The following is a 17,325-nucleotide window of genomic DNA, read 5'->3' as shown; positions in this document are numbered from 1 at the left end:
TTTTAATCATGTTTTCTATTCAATAAATTGTTATATTTTATTATTTTCTCGCCTAATCCTTGGGTACCGAGATAGTCCACTCCTCTCCTATTCTACCAGGGGCATGTTTTGGGGCAACCCCAGGTATTCCCTAAATGTGAATTTATTAGTAAATAAAAATTAAGAAAAACCATCTATAATCCAAGTAATAATTTGAGTGTTGTGTTTTTTTAAGGACTTTTTACACTTTCAGGTAGAAAACCTGCAAAACCTACTACTTTTTTCCTGTATCTCTTCCCCTGATCATCAGGAGTCCTCCATCTTAGCACCCCCGCCTGCCAGCTGTTTTACCAACATCACTGTGGCTACGACCTGCTTGCCTTTTTTTTAACATGGCCTTGAAAACCCATATTTTAGTGGATTGCTGAGGTTGGGCTGGCCTAGTTTATGAAAGATCCAGCTGCTTCACTTCTGATCATGACTTTTTGTTATTGAGTGCAGAAAATGTATTTTTGCTGTAATAACTGATAAAAAGTCATCATTTGATTGCACATCAGCACCACCTGTAAATGTTTCTTTTTGGGACATTGCAGCAGCCGCTTATGAAATTACCTTAACAGTAGGGGCTCAAATTGTATGCAAATGACTTTGTTTAGATAATAATAATCATGATTACCAAAAGAAGCTCTTGTATGCAATATCTTAAAAGCGTTAGAAAATTAAAGCAGAACTTCATCTAAAAAGAGAAGTTCCACTTATGCTCCTCCTCATCCCTCCTTTTTCCTTATTGTAAACTTTCTGAGGCAAGGGGGAGTGAATACCTAGTTTTGACAGGTACCAGTGTCCACATTTGCACGGATCGCCTAGGTGTTCCGGGTGGAAGTTTGGCCCCCCCATGTCCACAGCCTCCTGGGACACATCACAGGTCCCAGGAGGCTGCGGGACCTTTCACAGAGCACAGCCACCTGCGCAGTGTGGAACAGGCTGTGAAGCCACAGGGCATCACAGTTGGCTTCCCACAGTCAACATGGCGGAGCTGGGGACCCAAAGACTGGCCTGGGTGATGACAGCAATGGATCCCTGGGCTGGTAAATGTCTTTTTATTTAACCACATGCCGACCGTCGCATGTAGATATATGTCGACAGAATGACACGGAAAGGCAAATGGGCGTACAGGTAAGTCCACCCTGCCGTGAGCTCCGTGATCGTGCCCACGGACCCGCGGACTCGATGTCCGCCGGTGTCCTGCGATCCTGTCACGGAGCTGAAGAACAGGGAGACGTCAGTGTAAACACAACATCTCCCCGTTCTTCCTAGTGACATGTCACTGATCGTCTGTTCCCTCTCATGTCCCCTAACAGTTAGAATCCCTCCCTAGGACACACTTAACCCCTTCCTAGCCCCCTAGTGGTCAACCCCTTCCCTGCCAGTCACATTTACACAGTAATCAGTGCATTTTTAATCGCACTGATTTCTGTATAAATGTGAATGGTCCCAAAATAGCACCAAAAGTGTCCGATGTGTCCACCATAATGTCGCAGTCACAATAAAAATCGCAGATCGCGCCATTACTAGTAAAAAAACAATTATTAAAAAAATGCCATAAATCTATCCCCTATTTTGTAGACGCCTTAACTTTTGCGCAAACCAATCAATAAACGCTTATTGCAAATTTTTTTACCAAAAATATGTAGAAGAATATGTATCGGCCTAAACTGAGGAAATAAAATGTTTTTTTATATATTTTTGGGGGGATATTTATTATAGCAAAAAGTAAAAAATATTGCTTTTTTTTTTTCAAAATTGTCAATCTTTTTTTGTTTATAGCGCAAAAAATAAAAACCACAGAGGCGATCAAATACCACCAAAAGAAAGCTCTATTTGTGGGGAAAAAAAAGGAAGTCAATTTTGTTTGGGAGCCACGTCATACGACTGCACGATTGTCAGTTAAAGCGACGCAGTGCCGAATCGCAAAACGTGCTCTGGTCTTTGGCCAGTCAAATGGTCCGGGGCTGAAGTGGTTAAAGTCAGCACCTACAGTATTTGTAGCTGCTAACTTTTGATTATTTTTAACCTGACCAAGCCTCAGTTCACATTAGATGGGGTTCAAATTCACAGTGAATTCACTGCGGATTCGGCACCGCATCTAAAAGCGCATCCCGTCCACGCGAACCGACCACAGAGTGTATGTTCAGTTGACACCCCACAATCGGTTTGCAAATGCAGCACAATTTGCAGAATCAGATCGCATGGGTGTGGACACCCATGCAATACGATTCTGGTGCAGACAAAAAAGGGTCCTGCACCAATTTGGTGCGTATGCCGTGCAATTTGAGCCATACAAATCTATGGCTCAAATCGCACCCCAGAGATGCCGCATGTAATTCACACAGCTGCGATTCCTGTGCAAATTACATGTGTCTGAACCGCAGCAGTGTGAACGCGGGCTGAAGCTCTTCTTTAACTGGCGCTGGGTAGTTCCTAAAAAACCTTTAGACACTACAAAGATGTGAACCTACAGTTAAGGTATTTGTATTAAACGTTTTTTCTGTTAAATTGTTTAACTTAATTTATAGCAATTTCATTTATAGATCCTAAACACAGCATCCTAACATGAAATCCAATATGTGTGGATGTGTCATATTTTAATATTTGATAATTTACAAAAAATAGAGAGCAAAGCTCCTTGAAATGAAAAATTGATCCAATTAGAAACGGATACTCTAGCCTCATACGCTGAATACAATATTAAATCTTTTTATGTCCGCAACCTACATTATCAAAAATGCAATTTAAATTCAGTGATATAAACACTAACTACACTACATATTTTTTTTTTTTTAACATTTCTTCTTTTACTTTTAAACCTTCTTTTTTTTTTTTTTCTTCAGTCTGTAATGATAACCTGTGGTTGGAGAGGCTTGTCCATTTGATTTGGACTTAATCTTGTCAACCTTCTAATGTGACTTTTTTTTCCTTTTAAAGCTTTTTATTTTTTTTTTTAAGTGTAAGCATAAAACACACAGTAAAGTACTTCAATAGGTATCCAGATAAAATACCACAATGCGTTACAACAGTTGTTGGAGTGCACTTCGTTCAAGTGTACAAATGCAGAGGAGGCTCGTCAGCCTTAGAACAAAAACATTGAAAATAACATAAAGATTGTTAATAGATCCTTACGTCGGAAACAGTAACGCAAGGATGAAAAAATTTAATAAGTCATTAGCTGAAAAAGAGAGAAGGTAAATAGATTTTAGGATAACCAGAATATGGTGAGGAATGGAGTATAAAAGGGAGGAAGGAGAAGGTGGCCGGGGAGTTCACATTCCACTGTTAGTTCCCAGTATGAATCTTGGCACACAATTTCTAGGAGGCGATGGTCAAACCAGTGTAACTTTCCACTTTAATTTTAACCACAATCTGGGCCTAATAATTAAAGAAGTATAACTCTGCTCTGCAAATGTTATAAGATATTTGGTACATAACGATCTACCAGTACTGTACTACTTATTGCATTTGTTGAAACATACTCTTGACACCAAAATGTACCTGATTTACAATATTAGGAACGATCTCTTGAAAATATACTTTACTAGTGTTTCATTAGAATATTGGGCTGTATTAGGCATTGGTGGGTGAAGAGTGATTTAGGTTAGAATTTTCCATGTGTGAGACAAGAAAAATGGTGTTTTAGAACAGAATGAAACACTTAACACATTGATTTAACCTTTCAAATTAAATTTATTGGTAATAAACAGGAGAACATCCCATTTTTTTTGTGCTTTTATTAAAATGTCCAACACTTTTATATAAAACAGTCTATCAGTAGCCTAGAAAAAGACTGAAATTAATAACTCGGAACAATGCTCAGTGACTGGATTTTGCAGAGTGTTATCAAAATGATAATGGTTATAATTACATTAACATTTTTCTGGACATTGGTAAACTCTGCAAAAGTATGTTAACTTGTTTTTTTAAAGAACTGTTGCCAAAGCACTTTATTGTAGATGTTAAGTCTAATAAAGTGATAAGATAAAGTAGACCATTGGTTTACCTGATAACTGTAAAATGCAAGCTTTCAGTACGCACTAAATCTGTAGCGTTCCGTATTTAAAACATTATTTTTTTTTTTTAATCAAATTTTTATTGAAACTTTTCATCAAAAAGAATGAAATACAGGAAAAGAACAAAAAAAAAAAAACTGTCACCAGCAATCAAAAGTTATATCCGTAATATAATGGGTTACACAGCATACAGTGTCCACATCATGCTACCCAGAATACAAAATGAGTTGTTATTAGTAGTCTTATGTTTTATATATAACTTCCCTATGTTTCATGGGTAAGGTGCAAGATTCATAAGGTCAGTGAAAATGAAAACATTAACATGGTGGACACTACCATACTCCAGTTTTAAATATAATGGGAAAGTGATAAAAACAAGTAAAGGGCCTCCTTGTAGGCAGTGAAGAGGGAATAGAAAGCAAGATCCAGTAAAGGAGAAAGAAAGAATACAACACCAAAACCTTACTGAAACACTGAGAACTAAAGGTGTATGGATTGTGGAACAGTAATAGAAATGTAAGCATCAGGTAACCTGCAATAACAAAAAAAATCCGTTGGTACCTGAAGGTCCGGGGATCTCATCCATGGTGGGTCAAAACGTGAATTTTAATTTTATTGAGCCTGGCAATAAATGTTATCAGTTTACTTATGTTTAATATTCATTTATTGTATACTTTGAAAAAAAAAGTAATTTTAATGAGTTGTTATTAAAGTCTAAAAACAAAATGACTTACTCAAATTTTGAATCTTTGTGGTAAAATTATGTATGTATTTTTTTTAAGCTGGACAAGATCATTTGTATTATGTATTGTCTTGTTCCTATATCCTTATACAGGCCCTTTCAGTACACATTTCACATAGTGGAAGAAATGCAGATTTTTTTTTTTGTGACCAAGTATCAATTACCACATCATAAACGGGTAGATGTATTCACTTTCCTATTCATTTAGAGCTACCAACAGTATTACTTCAACAAGGTGAAGTAAATTTCAACCATAATTTGTATACTAACGGTAGAGTTGTAAAGTTAAAGAAACAACATACTCGCTACTAAAGGAAAAAGAAAAAAAACTGTGTGTGTGTGGGGGGGGGTTAATGTTGTATAATGTATCAGGGGACCTATTCCGTAATCCCTAACTTTCGCATATTTCAGAAAGACGTCAAGTCCTGTTTGATTGCATTCCACTATTTTATAATGGTATATCATTTGAAGCAGAATAGCTCTGTTCAAAAAAAGTCCAAAGATCACATTCTACCTGTGCCATTTCTATTATAAGGCTCCATTCACACTTATACGACTCCAAAGTTGCTTTGACTTTGGAGTGCAACTTTGGTGAAACTTTGTTGCAGTTTTGACGCAACTTTGGATGGGTGCAACTTGGATACAACTTTGGCTTTGGCTTTGACCAGTGATAATGGACAACTGTTGCATACAAGATGGATTGTATAACATTCAGGTACTCATGCAGCTTCTGAGGGTTAACATTGAAGTCTATGGCCCTCAAGTTGAAATTCTAACCAAAGTAGTGCATGAACTACTTTGAAGTCGCTGCAAATTTAAGTTGTGCATATATGAATGGGTATCATTGGAAAATATGGGGAACGACTTGTCATGCAACTTTGATTTCATAAGTTGCATGACAAGTCGCACAGGTGTGAATGGGGCCTTATTCTAACACCACTGACCCTAAAGAAAGAAAATTAAAAAGATGAGATATCTGCTATATCCTCTCCTTAGAATGTTCTTAGACTGTTGTGTCCGTGTACATTCTATTTTAATCATAGACAATGGTATACTGATTGAATGTTTCTTATTTGACATTTCAGAGCATTTTAGTGGTATAATGGAACAAGATGGGCAACGTGCTCTATTTGTTTTTTTATTATTCCACATCCTTGCTTTATAATATCAAATTGTTACTTAAGTGGTGTTATACTTAAAGCATAAAACCTGGTTTCCTAGATGCTCTGGGTATCAGATACAGACAGGATGTGTCAATAAGCTGCAGGTGACATGGCAAGCATGTAAACTTTCTTATTGGTGGGGACAGCGAGCCACAAGAAGAGGTGAAGTCTATGAACTGTGTCACAAAGCTTCTACTTAGTAACCCGACTCTGCGATTGGCTTCTCCTTAGGACACGTGCTGGCTGTCTGTAGGCGGATATTGTATTTGGTTTACATTGAGTCAGCTGGAGACACATTACAACTAAACGGGTCAGCAAAGATGAAGCAGCTGGGACTGAACCAACCCTGTAATATCTTCTGGTTCTTTTTTCTTATCTCTTTCTGTGTCACAGGTAAGCAGGTGGGATGGTGGGGGACCAAAATCTGGGACACGTCTGCAAGCAGACACACTAACAACTGTTTAACTTTGCCAAAACCTTGTGATCATCAGCATTATACTGATCTATCATCGTAACCATTTACTGTTATCCAAATTATTTCCTACTGCAGTATTTTTTTAAGAAGTTGTATTGCATTGCCCTTCTTGTGCTGCCACGCAATTTTTTATTGTTTAAAGAATTGCACCTGCTATAGAAGAGTATATGTTGGCAAATATATATGAAAACCTCAAGGCTGATTTTCTAAACTCGCTGAGAATTTTCACTCTTTACATTTAAGTGAAGCTGGGTATTCTAAGTGAACACCTCTACAATTTATTGAGTGAAAATTCTCAACTCTTACCAAAGTCTTAGATTCTCGGAGTTGGAAAAGTAATTGATATTCTTGCCTTGTAGTACTGGAATCAACTACCACCCAGGACACTATTTGCATGGAAACATTATCCCAATCACTGCAGACTTTGTTGGAAATTCCATGCTTCTATAATCTAGATGTAGTAAATCTTTTTTTTTTTTAATCTAAAACAGATAAGTGTTTATGTCTTCCCAAAGTCTTAGATTCTCGGAGTTGGAATAGTAATTGATATTCTTGCCTTGTAGTACTGGAATCAGCTACCACCTAGGACACTATTTGCATGGAAATATTATCCCGATCGCTGTAGACTTTGTTGGTAATTCCACTGCGCTCAGTTAATTTTACTCCGCGGGCTGGTCTTTTCCCCTGGCCTATGTGGTAAGGGACAAAAGCAATAATGAATTCGTCCATTGGGATGGTTGGCTTGGTGGGCCTAAATGACTGAGCATGACCTAAGGCTGCCTGTACATTGTCAAATGCTTGCCAACCATATATATGTATAATCTGAGAATTTCTATAGCTGGACAATGCATGAGCAGTAACAACCTCGCTTTCAGTGTTCATGGTTGGCTTGATAGGCCTAAATGACTGAGCATGACCTAAGGCTGCCTATACATTGTCTGATGCATGCCACCCATATATATTTATAATCTGAGAGTTGGATCTATAGCTGGACAGTGCATGAACAATAACCACCTTGCTGGCAGGGTTCATTATCATGAGCCTGGACTCTCCAGTGTTTTAAAAGAACATGGGGTAGATCCTGTAACTAAACTTACAATGGGGCATACATTGCCCACATTGAGTAATGGTTTTCGTCAGACTTGGCGGTGCAAAAAGAATTACCGCCAGCTCCGCATCACTGTGTATGATAGCCCGGCCTATATCACTGGCTTTAATAGTAAATGGCCCCCTTCCCAACTGTATATGTAAGCATATCGCACATGCAGACAATTTCTAAGCCTTTTTTTCTTTACAGTTATTATTTAGAAAAAAACAAAAAAGGCCACTTTAAATAACATTGATATTAACATCAATAGCTGCTTGCGCACAGTGGCATAAATACAGTATATCATTCCAATATTTCCAATCCTTAAAAAGGGACGTAGGGCTTAAAAGGCTCAAAGATTTATACTTTATTGTCTACTAATAATATTAAATAGATTTACCTATTCTGCTCTGTTTACAAACTATATATTGACACTATAAAGAACAAAAATGAACCATTAGTGATCCCTTTGATTAATGTAAATATATATTTAAATTCTAGCTTTTCAGACACTTTTCATAATGTGTTAAAGAAAATGATATTAGAAATACATGAAAACAATAGTTTCTTTAGACATTAAAACGAAAGGAGTTTTTGCATGTCTAAAACATATGACGCAAGTGTTCATAAACAGTGTAGGCCTTCCGTTGCCCTTGTTGCTATATTCAGTGAAACATCTTAATATGCAGTGAATAATAAACCTTATGACTATACACTTATAAATAAGTAATCTTTTTCAGCCCTTCGAACGATACCCTTTATTAAACATTTTATTTATTTACTTATTTCAAATGCATTTAGCTCAAACATCTATTGGTAGTTTCTCTTACAATTCTTCTTTTAATTTAATAAAACAAAACCTACCACTTGCTTGTATTCATATGTCTCCAATATTATTTATTGCATTTTAGGCCAAAGTTAAAAACTCCCGATGCTTACGTTTAAATAGCCTCCAGGTCATAAAAGTAAAACAAGTAAAAGTTTCAATTGAATCAGCATAGTGAATTACTTGTAACCTGCCTGTGCCGTTCCTTTATAATATATAAACTTGATTGCAAAAAATTGTGGTTACATTTAGCAGTTATAAATCTTTCTGTGCATTGAATACATTATATTTATTGGCAGCTTTGGGAAGCAACACAATACTTTCAGAACTAACAAAAAAAAAAAAAACCTTTTTCTATGATCACCATAAGCAATCATGTCTGTCTAAAACAATTTCTGGCTACCAACTTTCAGGTATTAGGCCTGCGTAACATAGATTGAATCAACTTTTAAGATGACAAACCCAAAGAAAGCTGACGTGATATTTAATAAGCAATTTTAATAAAATTGTACACATTATTTTATTCATAATCATGTAGTAACACTAAGAGGGAAATATTTTTTTTTAGATTGCAACATGTTGTGTTGTATGTTAATGTATCGACCAGATAACAGGAAACAGGTTTATCATGTAATATGGTTTTTAAAAACCCAAACCTGAACATGCAAGAAACTTTTTGTACATGCTGCTTCAGTGCTGTACAGAGCAGGTCCAAAACACATGAATTCAGATGCTTCCCTAATAATTATAAACGATACTTGAAGCATTAATTTAAAGTGCACTGTTGCAGCCTTATTCTTTTTAAAACAAGACTGTCACTAATAGTCCATTTTTAAGGATAGGGTTTGCATTAGGGGCATTGTGGTCTTGGTGTATCTTATTTTAACATATTCATTATAGCAGAGTCCCTCAGCTACTCAGGTACCTGCGGACTATGTTGAAAAGTGTTTAGGTAGTTTGGTCAATGGAGTCGCGACTCACAGTACTGCACTAAACTCTTTGGCTTATTATGCAGACCATCTTATGTTTATGCCAATACAATTCAGCCAAACATCCAGGATCCCTTTCATTATAGCAGTTCTTTTTTCTAATTTACTGGTGCGTTTGCATCTGAACGGGCTGCTATACCTGCGGGAATTGCGAGGCAAAAATTCGAAAACCCCTTTTAAAAAAACTAAAAAAAAATGTGGCAGCATGCGATTTTGCGCACCTGAAAACATGCCATGTTTTCCAATACGTGAGGGGGCCATTAAGAATTAATGGCACCCCCGCATAGCTACAAAAGAACAGCAGATTTTGCCTGTGGGTCAGGAATGCGTGTGCTTATTCATGAATTCCCAACCCTTACATATGTAACCCAGTCTTTAACAGTTTCTTGTCTTAGGCCGGGTTCACATATGTGAGGCATTTCATGCCTGGGGTTCGGTGCGTTTCTGTTCACCGGTTCAGGTGCAATATAGGTCCGAGTATTTGCCTGAATTTGAACCGGATCCACAAACGCACAGGAGCCTTTTGCAATCCGCTTCACGGCCACCCCGGACCTGTGTGCACCGCCTCCATTGAGAGCCGGCCACGCGCGCCTGTCATGCGAATTGGATATGGTGAAAAACGCATCCAATTCACACATACGTGAACCCAGCCTTACTAGCAGTCTCTTATAACATGGCAGCAGTCTTGATTCTAGACAACTTTGTCTAACAGTCTCGTGTAACATGATGGTTTTTTTTGTAAAGTGGCAAGTAGGGTATGGGTACAGATTGTGCACATAATTTGGATTGTGGGTAGAAACTCTTTCTGCATGCAGGTCACAGGAACAGACCCTGCACACCAGTTGCATTGTGGGTACAAGAATGTACAACAGCAATCACATGTCTAGGCCAGAGTGTGGTATACAGAAAAGAACAACCACAAGCAAATGTTCTCAATCTTTGTCTTCATGATTTTACAAACAATTATAATATTTTTCAATAAATTCCCCCAGAAAAAAAGCTGGCAAAAGATAATTAGTGTCTTTTGGGAGCATGCTTCTATGATCTACATGTGGTAAATCCTTTTTTTTTTTTTCATCTTAATCAGTTAAGTGTCTATGTCTCTGAGGCCAGGAGCCCTCCATAAATTTCAGCAACCCAAAGTATTTAGCCACCACCATCCACGATCAAGGTATTCTTCGTTATCTCCAACAAGCAGCAAATAAGTAAGGGCAGCACCCGATTAGAAGTCCATATTTTATTAAATTCATCATATAAAACAGTTTGTGGCCATAATGTGTCCTGCATCGACCTGAATATTGGGAGACTCAAAAAGACCTAGATCGTGTTGAAACATGTAATCATCAAGCTGGTAGCTGAGCGCCTGTTGTCTTATGCTGGCAATACTAACTCTAATCTTCAGATGTATATTGGATCCTATCAAAGTAACTTCAGTGTATTTGTGCTTTGCCTTTTATTAGCAGCCATACTGAATGTTTCCAAAGTTTGGATAAAGGAATCTGTTTGCTGTGCCACTATTTTTGCATAATTTATGGACTTACAGTTAGTGGTAGAATATGTTCTATAATGCAGTTCTGCAATTCCCCCGATTATTTAAGTAGACATGGGACAGGATATGGCTGCGATATGTTTCCTCTGATGGAATTTAATAAAAGACAGAACTTTGTAAGGCCTGTTTAGATCTATGAGTGTGTGGCAGTACTTTTTTTTTAATGTAGCGCCAGGCAAGTGCGTTGTCATGCATCAACATGCCTTTCTTTTGTGTGTTGACACTCATTTAGACGTGCAGTCTAAAAGTCATTGACCAAAGCTTGTTAACACGTTGTCAAACCATTAAAATGCATTATTAATGCGTTTTACAGGCCTCCAAACCCACTAAAACACAGATAAAACATAAGTCATATTTTTCAAAAGCACTGCAGTACAATGCAGGGAGAGAAACAGACGCTATTTTTTATTATGGGGAGTTGGACACGTGCAGTTTAGCACACAGCAATGCGTGCATTAGAATGCAACGCTGCTAATGGGCCCACAATCCTATCCGTTTCTTACTTGTTTGTGCCTTTATTACACCAGAATACAATTTTTTGCAAAATCAGCAGAACTGCACTAAAGATCGAGATCTTTAACAAATCAAAACACAAAAGTGTGATTTGGTCTAAGCATTTTTGCCAAAACACAAAATGTACAGTTCTGTTAGTGCCTCACCTCCCTATTGCACATAACATGTACTATTACTTTTTTTTACTAGAGCCAGCTACAGGCAGGCAGATGGGAAACACGGGCATCTTTTTTTTAAGTTCTTTTTATTCGGTTTTAAAGGTTATAACACAAATCAGAGCCTATTGGGCATACCCAGGCTTGGTACTATACATAGGTACAGAACATACTAAATACCTTTAATCTAACCAACAACTAAATAGTACACTTAGCCACCATGTAGGACAGGCAGAGAATCACTAGTGAGAAACTCAGGGTCTTAATTGTAGAAGGATATAAGAGAAGAGACAAACTCCAAAATACTTTCCAAGTAGCCTAGTAATGTATTACGAGTAGAAGCACAGGGGTCACCATAGGTCCTATTCTGAATGAAGGTAAGTCAAGTAGGGGTCTCAGGTTCAGCATTAGTAGACAAAGACTCTACCCAAAAAACATGGTCATCTTTATTACTAGCTCTGTACATCTGGACCTGAAATACCCTTTGACCTAACTCAAATTTTTTAGGTTACAGAATGTAGGGAAAAGCAGTAATCTTTTAAGAAATTGTACAGACTTTCCAGCACAGTAGACTATCCCCATGACCAATACCTTGGACTTTCATGAGATATCTGTTCTTGTTTGCTTGTTATCCGTTTGACATTTAGTAACATTACAATCAGTCACACCAGACTGGTGGAGGCCACATGATTTTCAAAGTAGGTTTGATATCCAAACAGTATATCAGTCTTCTGAAGATGTGGTCTTCATGTCGCAAACAGACAATGGTCAGCAAGGATTAAAATTGGCATAGATGTCCAATACTGGGCGATGTGAGACAATGACTGATCAGACTAAGATTGTCTCACATCAGAAAAATGCATTAATGTGCGCACAACAACAAACATTGTTGCAAATTGTGCTGCGTTAAAGATTTCACTCAATTGACTTGAATAGCAATATGAAGGTCAGCCCTTCCAAAATGCAGCATACATACAGTACTTTCTTGCAAGCCCCTGGCTTGTTGTGAGCAGCTCCCATAGTCATCAGTGTATATTTTCTTGCCCATACATTGCATTTCCAATGCAGAAAAATGCATAACATGCCAGAACTTTAATGAATGATGTTGTTCAGGTGAATAATAATAAAGGGACATTCTCCAAGACAAAAATATCGGGCCTATGTAGCGTAGCTTTATTTACCATAGAGTTGCTTTTTATTATGGCTTTTTGTTATTTTAATACTTCCTCTTTTTATATAAAGCTAACCAGGGAATATATCTAATTTTTTGTCCTTGTTGAATGTCTTTTTTTTAGACAAATAAAATACATAGTCAAAATTTGTGATAAATTCTCACGAATGTTGAGGGCTTACTGAGACCATCCAGCAAAGCAATAACCACAAAAAATCTTTGAACTGGTTACTTTCCTTTTGAACCAAAACTTGACAGTATTTTCTAAAACATGTCCAACTTCGAAACTGTAAATTTTTTTTAAAGTTTGTACCGCAGAATACAGCAAGATTGTTTTAAACGGTAAACTGGCAGCAATAGTGTGCTAAGATTACCGAGATGATTGTAGCCGTATTAGTGCACTTGCAACAAGGACAATTGAGTACTGTCCATGATACTTTTTTCATTTGCACTAACTTCCAAATTTTCAGGACAACCTTTCAGGGTGTGTTTCCTTCTTCAAGGTTCAAGAAGTACTGCTTGGACCTTGAAGAAGGAGACACACCCTGAAAGCTTGTCCTGAAAATAAGATTACTGTGAACCATTTGTGAAAGAAATGAGGACCATTAATACGTACATTGCTGTTTAATTTCTTCTTCAATACTGGTGACACCCAAAGGTATAAAAGAATACATAGGAACAAAATACACTTGTATTATTCAGCCCAAGGTCCAGCAAAGCAAGAAAGACAACAAAGGAAGACTATATACGCTACTTGCCATCACTGGTTTATCCTGGCAAATGATACCATCTTTTATTCTAAGGATCACTTAGAAACTTTCCTAAAGTAATAAGAACCATTTTTATTATACAAATAAGCTTTTTTAAACATCAGTCCACTCAAGTATGATATCCTAGATTTTAGTAGGAGCTGGAGCATTAAACCCACTTTGGAATCCCATCTATCTCTAATGCCCTGTACACAAGGTCGGACTTTCCGACGGAATATGTGCGATCGGAGCTTGTTGTTGAAAATTCCGACCTTGTGTGGGCTCCATCGGACTTTTTCCATCGGAATTTCCTACACACAAAGTTTGAGAGCATGCTATAAAATTTTCCGACAACAAAATCCAATCCTTTAAATTCTGATCGTGTGTAGACAAATCTGACGGACAAAGTGCCACGCATGCTCAGAATAAATTAAGAGACTAAAGCTATTGGCTATTGCCCCCTTTATAGTCGCGACGTACGTGTTTTACGTCACTGCTTTCGGAACGATCGGATTTTCCGACAACTTTGTGTGACCATGTGTATGCAAGACAAGTTTGAGCCAACATCTGTCTGAGAAAATCCATGGATTTTGTTGTCAGAATGTCCAATCGATGTCCAACCGTGTGTACAGGGCATTAGGCTTCGTTCAACACGTGCAGCCGAGGGGCAGTAAAACCAGGAGGTTGAGCCATGGTTTTTTTTCTCCCCTCCCCCTCCCACCAGAGCACTAACATACAGCCACTCATGGCTGCACACATCCTGCAGCTGCAATGCTGTGCTTTGTGGCCATGACAAAAATTTAATGGCACATTGCTTTCAGCGAGCACAACTAATGCAGTTCTAGGGGGCCGTGCCACAACCGCGTGCAATGCATATGATTGTGGCGTGGTAATACGGAAATTGTAGGGTTAAATTATTTCACAAAACGTTCACCATTCCTGTGTATATTGATTTGTGACCAGCTGGATAACCTGAAGGTAATTAGTTTACAAAATACAACCTCTTAGAGGACCAATATTGGTGAGCCGCTCGCCCTAAACTATGCTGGCAGCCATATTTGGACAGTGAACTGACTTGAGTCCCTGATTTTTGATGTAGGTAGTTTAGATAAATACTGATGTTCATACAAAATAAGATCAACTGCTGTAAAAATTGTAGGCCAGTCAGTGATGTCAGTTGTAGCAACAAACAAAAAAAAGATTGCTATTGCTTGAATAGCGTGTATCACTAGTCCTCCTTCATACATGAGAATCTCTAGCCTGTGCAAAATAACATACATGTGAACTAGCTACAATCTGTCATTGGTAGGATATTTGACATACTACCGAAATTGCCAGTGCCTAAGCACTTCAACCAAAATGTACAGATTTCGTATTGGATTTTGCACACTGGTAGTGACCACTCTTTACATGTATGCGTAAGCTAATTGCAAGTTCCATCAGCCTCTTCATTGAGCATAACACGCTTCTCAATGAATTGGGTTAAAATGGATAATTTGATTTAAAAAGCCAAGCCAGTCATAAAATAGTGATTTTGATTTGCATCATTCAATATAAATTTATAACTGCCTGTACTATCCCAAAATCCTAAAACGTCCACTGCGTGGACACAAAAGCGAATCCTCCAGCACTCATATTTGATCGTTTTCAATTAATATAAAACCTGCCTCTAAAGTCCTAATTATAGCAGAGCTCTTAATTGTATTTATGTTTAAAACATGCAGTCAAGACCACATATGGACTTCTACTCAAGTCTCTGGCATTGCCAATATTTGCACATACACAGTGGGGGTTATTTATTAAAACTGTACAGTGTGCAATATGGTGCAGCACTGCAGAGAAACCAATCAATTTGCAGGTTTTATTGTCAAAGCTTAATTGAACAAGCTGAAGTTAGAAGCTGGTTGGCTACAGCTGCACCAGATTCTGAGTGCTCCAGTTTTACCAAATCTCCCCCAGTATGACTTTGATTAAAAGAATGGCGAAGCAGCCATATCCCCCTGGCAGCACTTATCTTAAGGGGGACTGGCAAGGTTTTGACACCTGTTATTCCTAAACAATGCTACTACAGCTCCCCACTGCAAATTATGCAAGATGATACCACGCAAAACATGCAATTCAGTTTTTAACTTTAGCTTGCTTTGTGAAAAAATGAATGTTAAGAAAATTGCCTCAATGCTAAAAGATTTTCATTTGCCCTAATTTAAATCCTAGTTGTCAGGATTGTGTTGACCCATGGCATCAGCACTTATCCCTTTACTGAATATAGAGAATAATAGTCTGCTCCTGGAAATGATTACAGTCATCCAAAGGAAGCCATCCAATATCTCTGAGCACCTCTAGACTGCAGTTTATTGCCTGTCATCAAAATCCAAGATGCGTTGATGATGAGACTTCAGATTTATAAAGTTTGGAGGGCCACAAGTTGGCCTTTTTTCCTTCTAACTTTTTTATCATTTTAATGGGTTTATTACAAAAAAGTTTAAAATTTGGGACATTAAATGAGGAAATGACCTGGTTGCCTCGTTATGCCCATTCCAACTACTCAATGCTTATTACCTCAGATAATAGGTTCCATGGGTGTCTATGTCAATTCCTCATGGGATGATTTAATTAGTATTTATGATAGGGATCCATGAGGCCCCATAATTGGGCACTACTGTGCATGTGTATGTATATGATACATTGGACTATGTATTACTTTACTGTATAACCTTGTTTATCATCAATATTGGGGATTAGGAGAGGCCACTGATTATATTGGCTAAATTGTATTTTATATATGTTCAATCATGCACATTGTTCGATTTTGTATCATTGCCATGTATGAATCGAATTGGATTCTGATGTATTATTACCATAATATACCCTGGTCATGAATTATTAAATATACATTTTACTCAGTTATATTTATTTATTTTGTACCCCCATGTTTCAATTAAAGTCCCGACCCCCCCCCCCCCCTTCTTTCATTTTAATGGGTTTGTTACAACAGACATATACAATATTTCAGAAAAAGATGCACAGGGTAGCTTGCAGGCTTAGGTTAGTTGTTGTTTTTTTAATGTAAACTACATAATTTCCAATTGGTCTATGATCTGGTTTTGGCATAACTGTGGCAGGATTTATGCAAAAAAAAAAAGATCTGACCAAGTCTACCTGTTATACTGGTACGTACTGGAATATTTCACTATTTTTTCCCAATTCGTTTTACAGAGAAGATAGCACATGAAGGGCAGATGTGACTTGGGTCCAAATAATTATATCTGAAGAAACTGCGCAACAAAGTCTCCGCTTCCCTCTGCGATTGTAGACAGGACGTTTTGTTAAATACACCACATTTATAGGGGGCTGTTCTGCTATACACTTGAACAGTAAAGATGCATGCCTGGTAGAAGATACATTATTGAGATTCTGACTTCATATATGAAATGAAAATATGAAGTCCTGATACAGTATTTAGTTGGGTCAAAGCTAACCATACAGTATATAATCTGGTTGTACAATCTTCTTTACATCTACCATGTGCAAAGACCTTCCCGACCTGGTAAATATTTAATGGATCATTTAGGTTTATCCTTGATTATATGATAGGTAGGTCTGTGCTTATACTGTAAGAACTGGCAATGATCCTTGTGTTGACAGATGTAAATTAATGTGGGTCATACATGTTTTTCTACAAAAACTAGAATGAAAACCAGTAAACATGTAAAGCATAAAGACATAAAAGCCAAACGAGTACAGCTGCACACAGAAATAGAATAAGAAAATATTCTGCCAGTAAATATGCACAAATGAGTGTAAAAAATGTAGAGTTAAATCAATTTATAATACAGGATAAAACTCAAAGGAGTTACCATTAG

The 17,325-nt window shown here is 37.5% G+C and overlaps 1 protein-coding gene across 2 annotated transcripts in view; it reads left to right on the top strand.

Annotated features, from left to right (window-relative positions):
- Positions 1 to 6,124: 6,124 nt before the first annotated feature.
- Positions 6,125 to 17,325, top strand: part of CD8B (CD8 subunit beta) — a 34,647-nt gene continuing 23,446 nt past the window's right edge. Inside the window, exon 1 of one of the 2 annotated variants that reach the window (XM_073610983.1) lies at positions 6,125 to 6,341. In XM_073610983.1, the coding sequence (XP_073467084.1) occupies positions 6,269 to 6,341 (73 nt within the window). In that variant the 5' untranslated portion in view covers positions 6,125 to 6,268. The remainder of the gene's footprint in view (positions 6,342 to 17,325) is intronic. The other variant, XM_073610982.1, reaches the window with a different exon arrangement.

This window comes from Aquarana catesbeiana, linkage group LG01, assembly GCF_042186555.1.
Source record: "Aquarana catesbeiana isolate 2022-GZ linkage group LG01, ASM4218655v1, whole genome shotgun sequence".
Lineage (NCBI taxonomy): Eukaryota > Metazoa > Chordata > Amphibia > Anura > Ranidae > Aquarana > Aquarana catesbeiana.
Note: the sequence above shows the minus strand (reverse complement) of the source record. Positions and strands in the feature narration are given on the sequence as shown.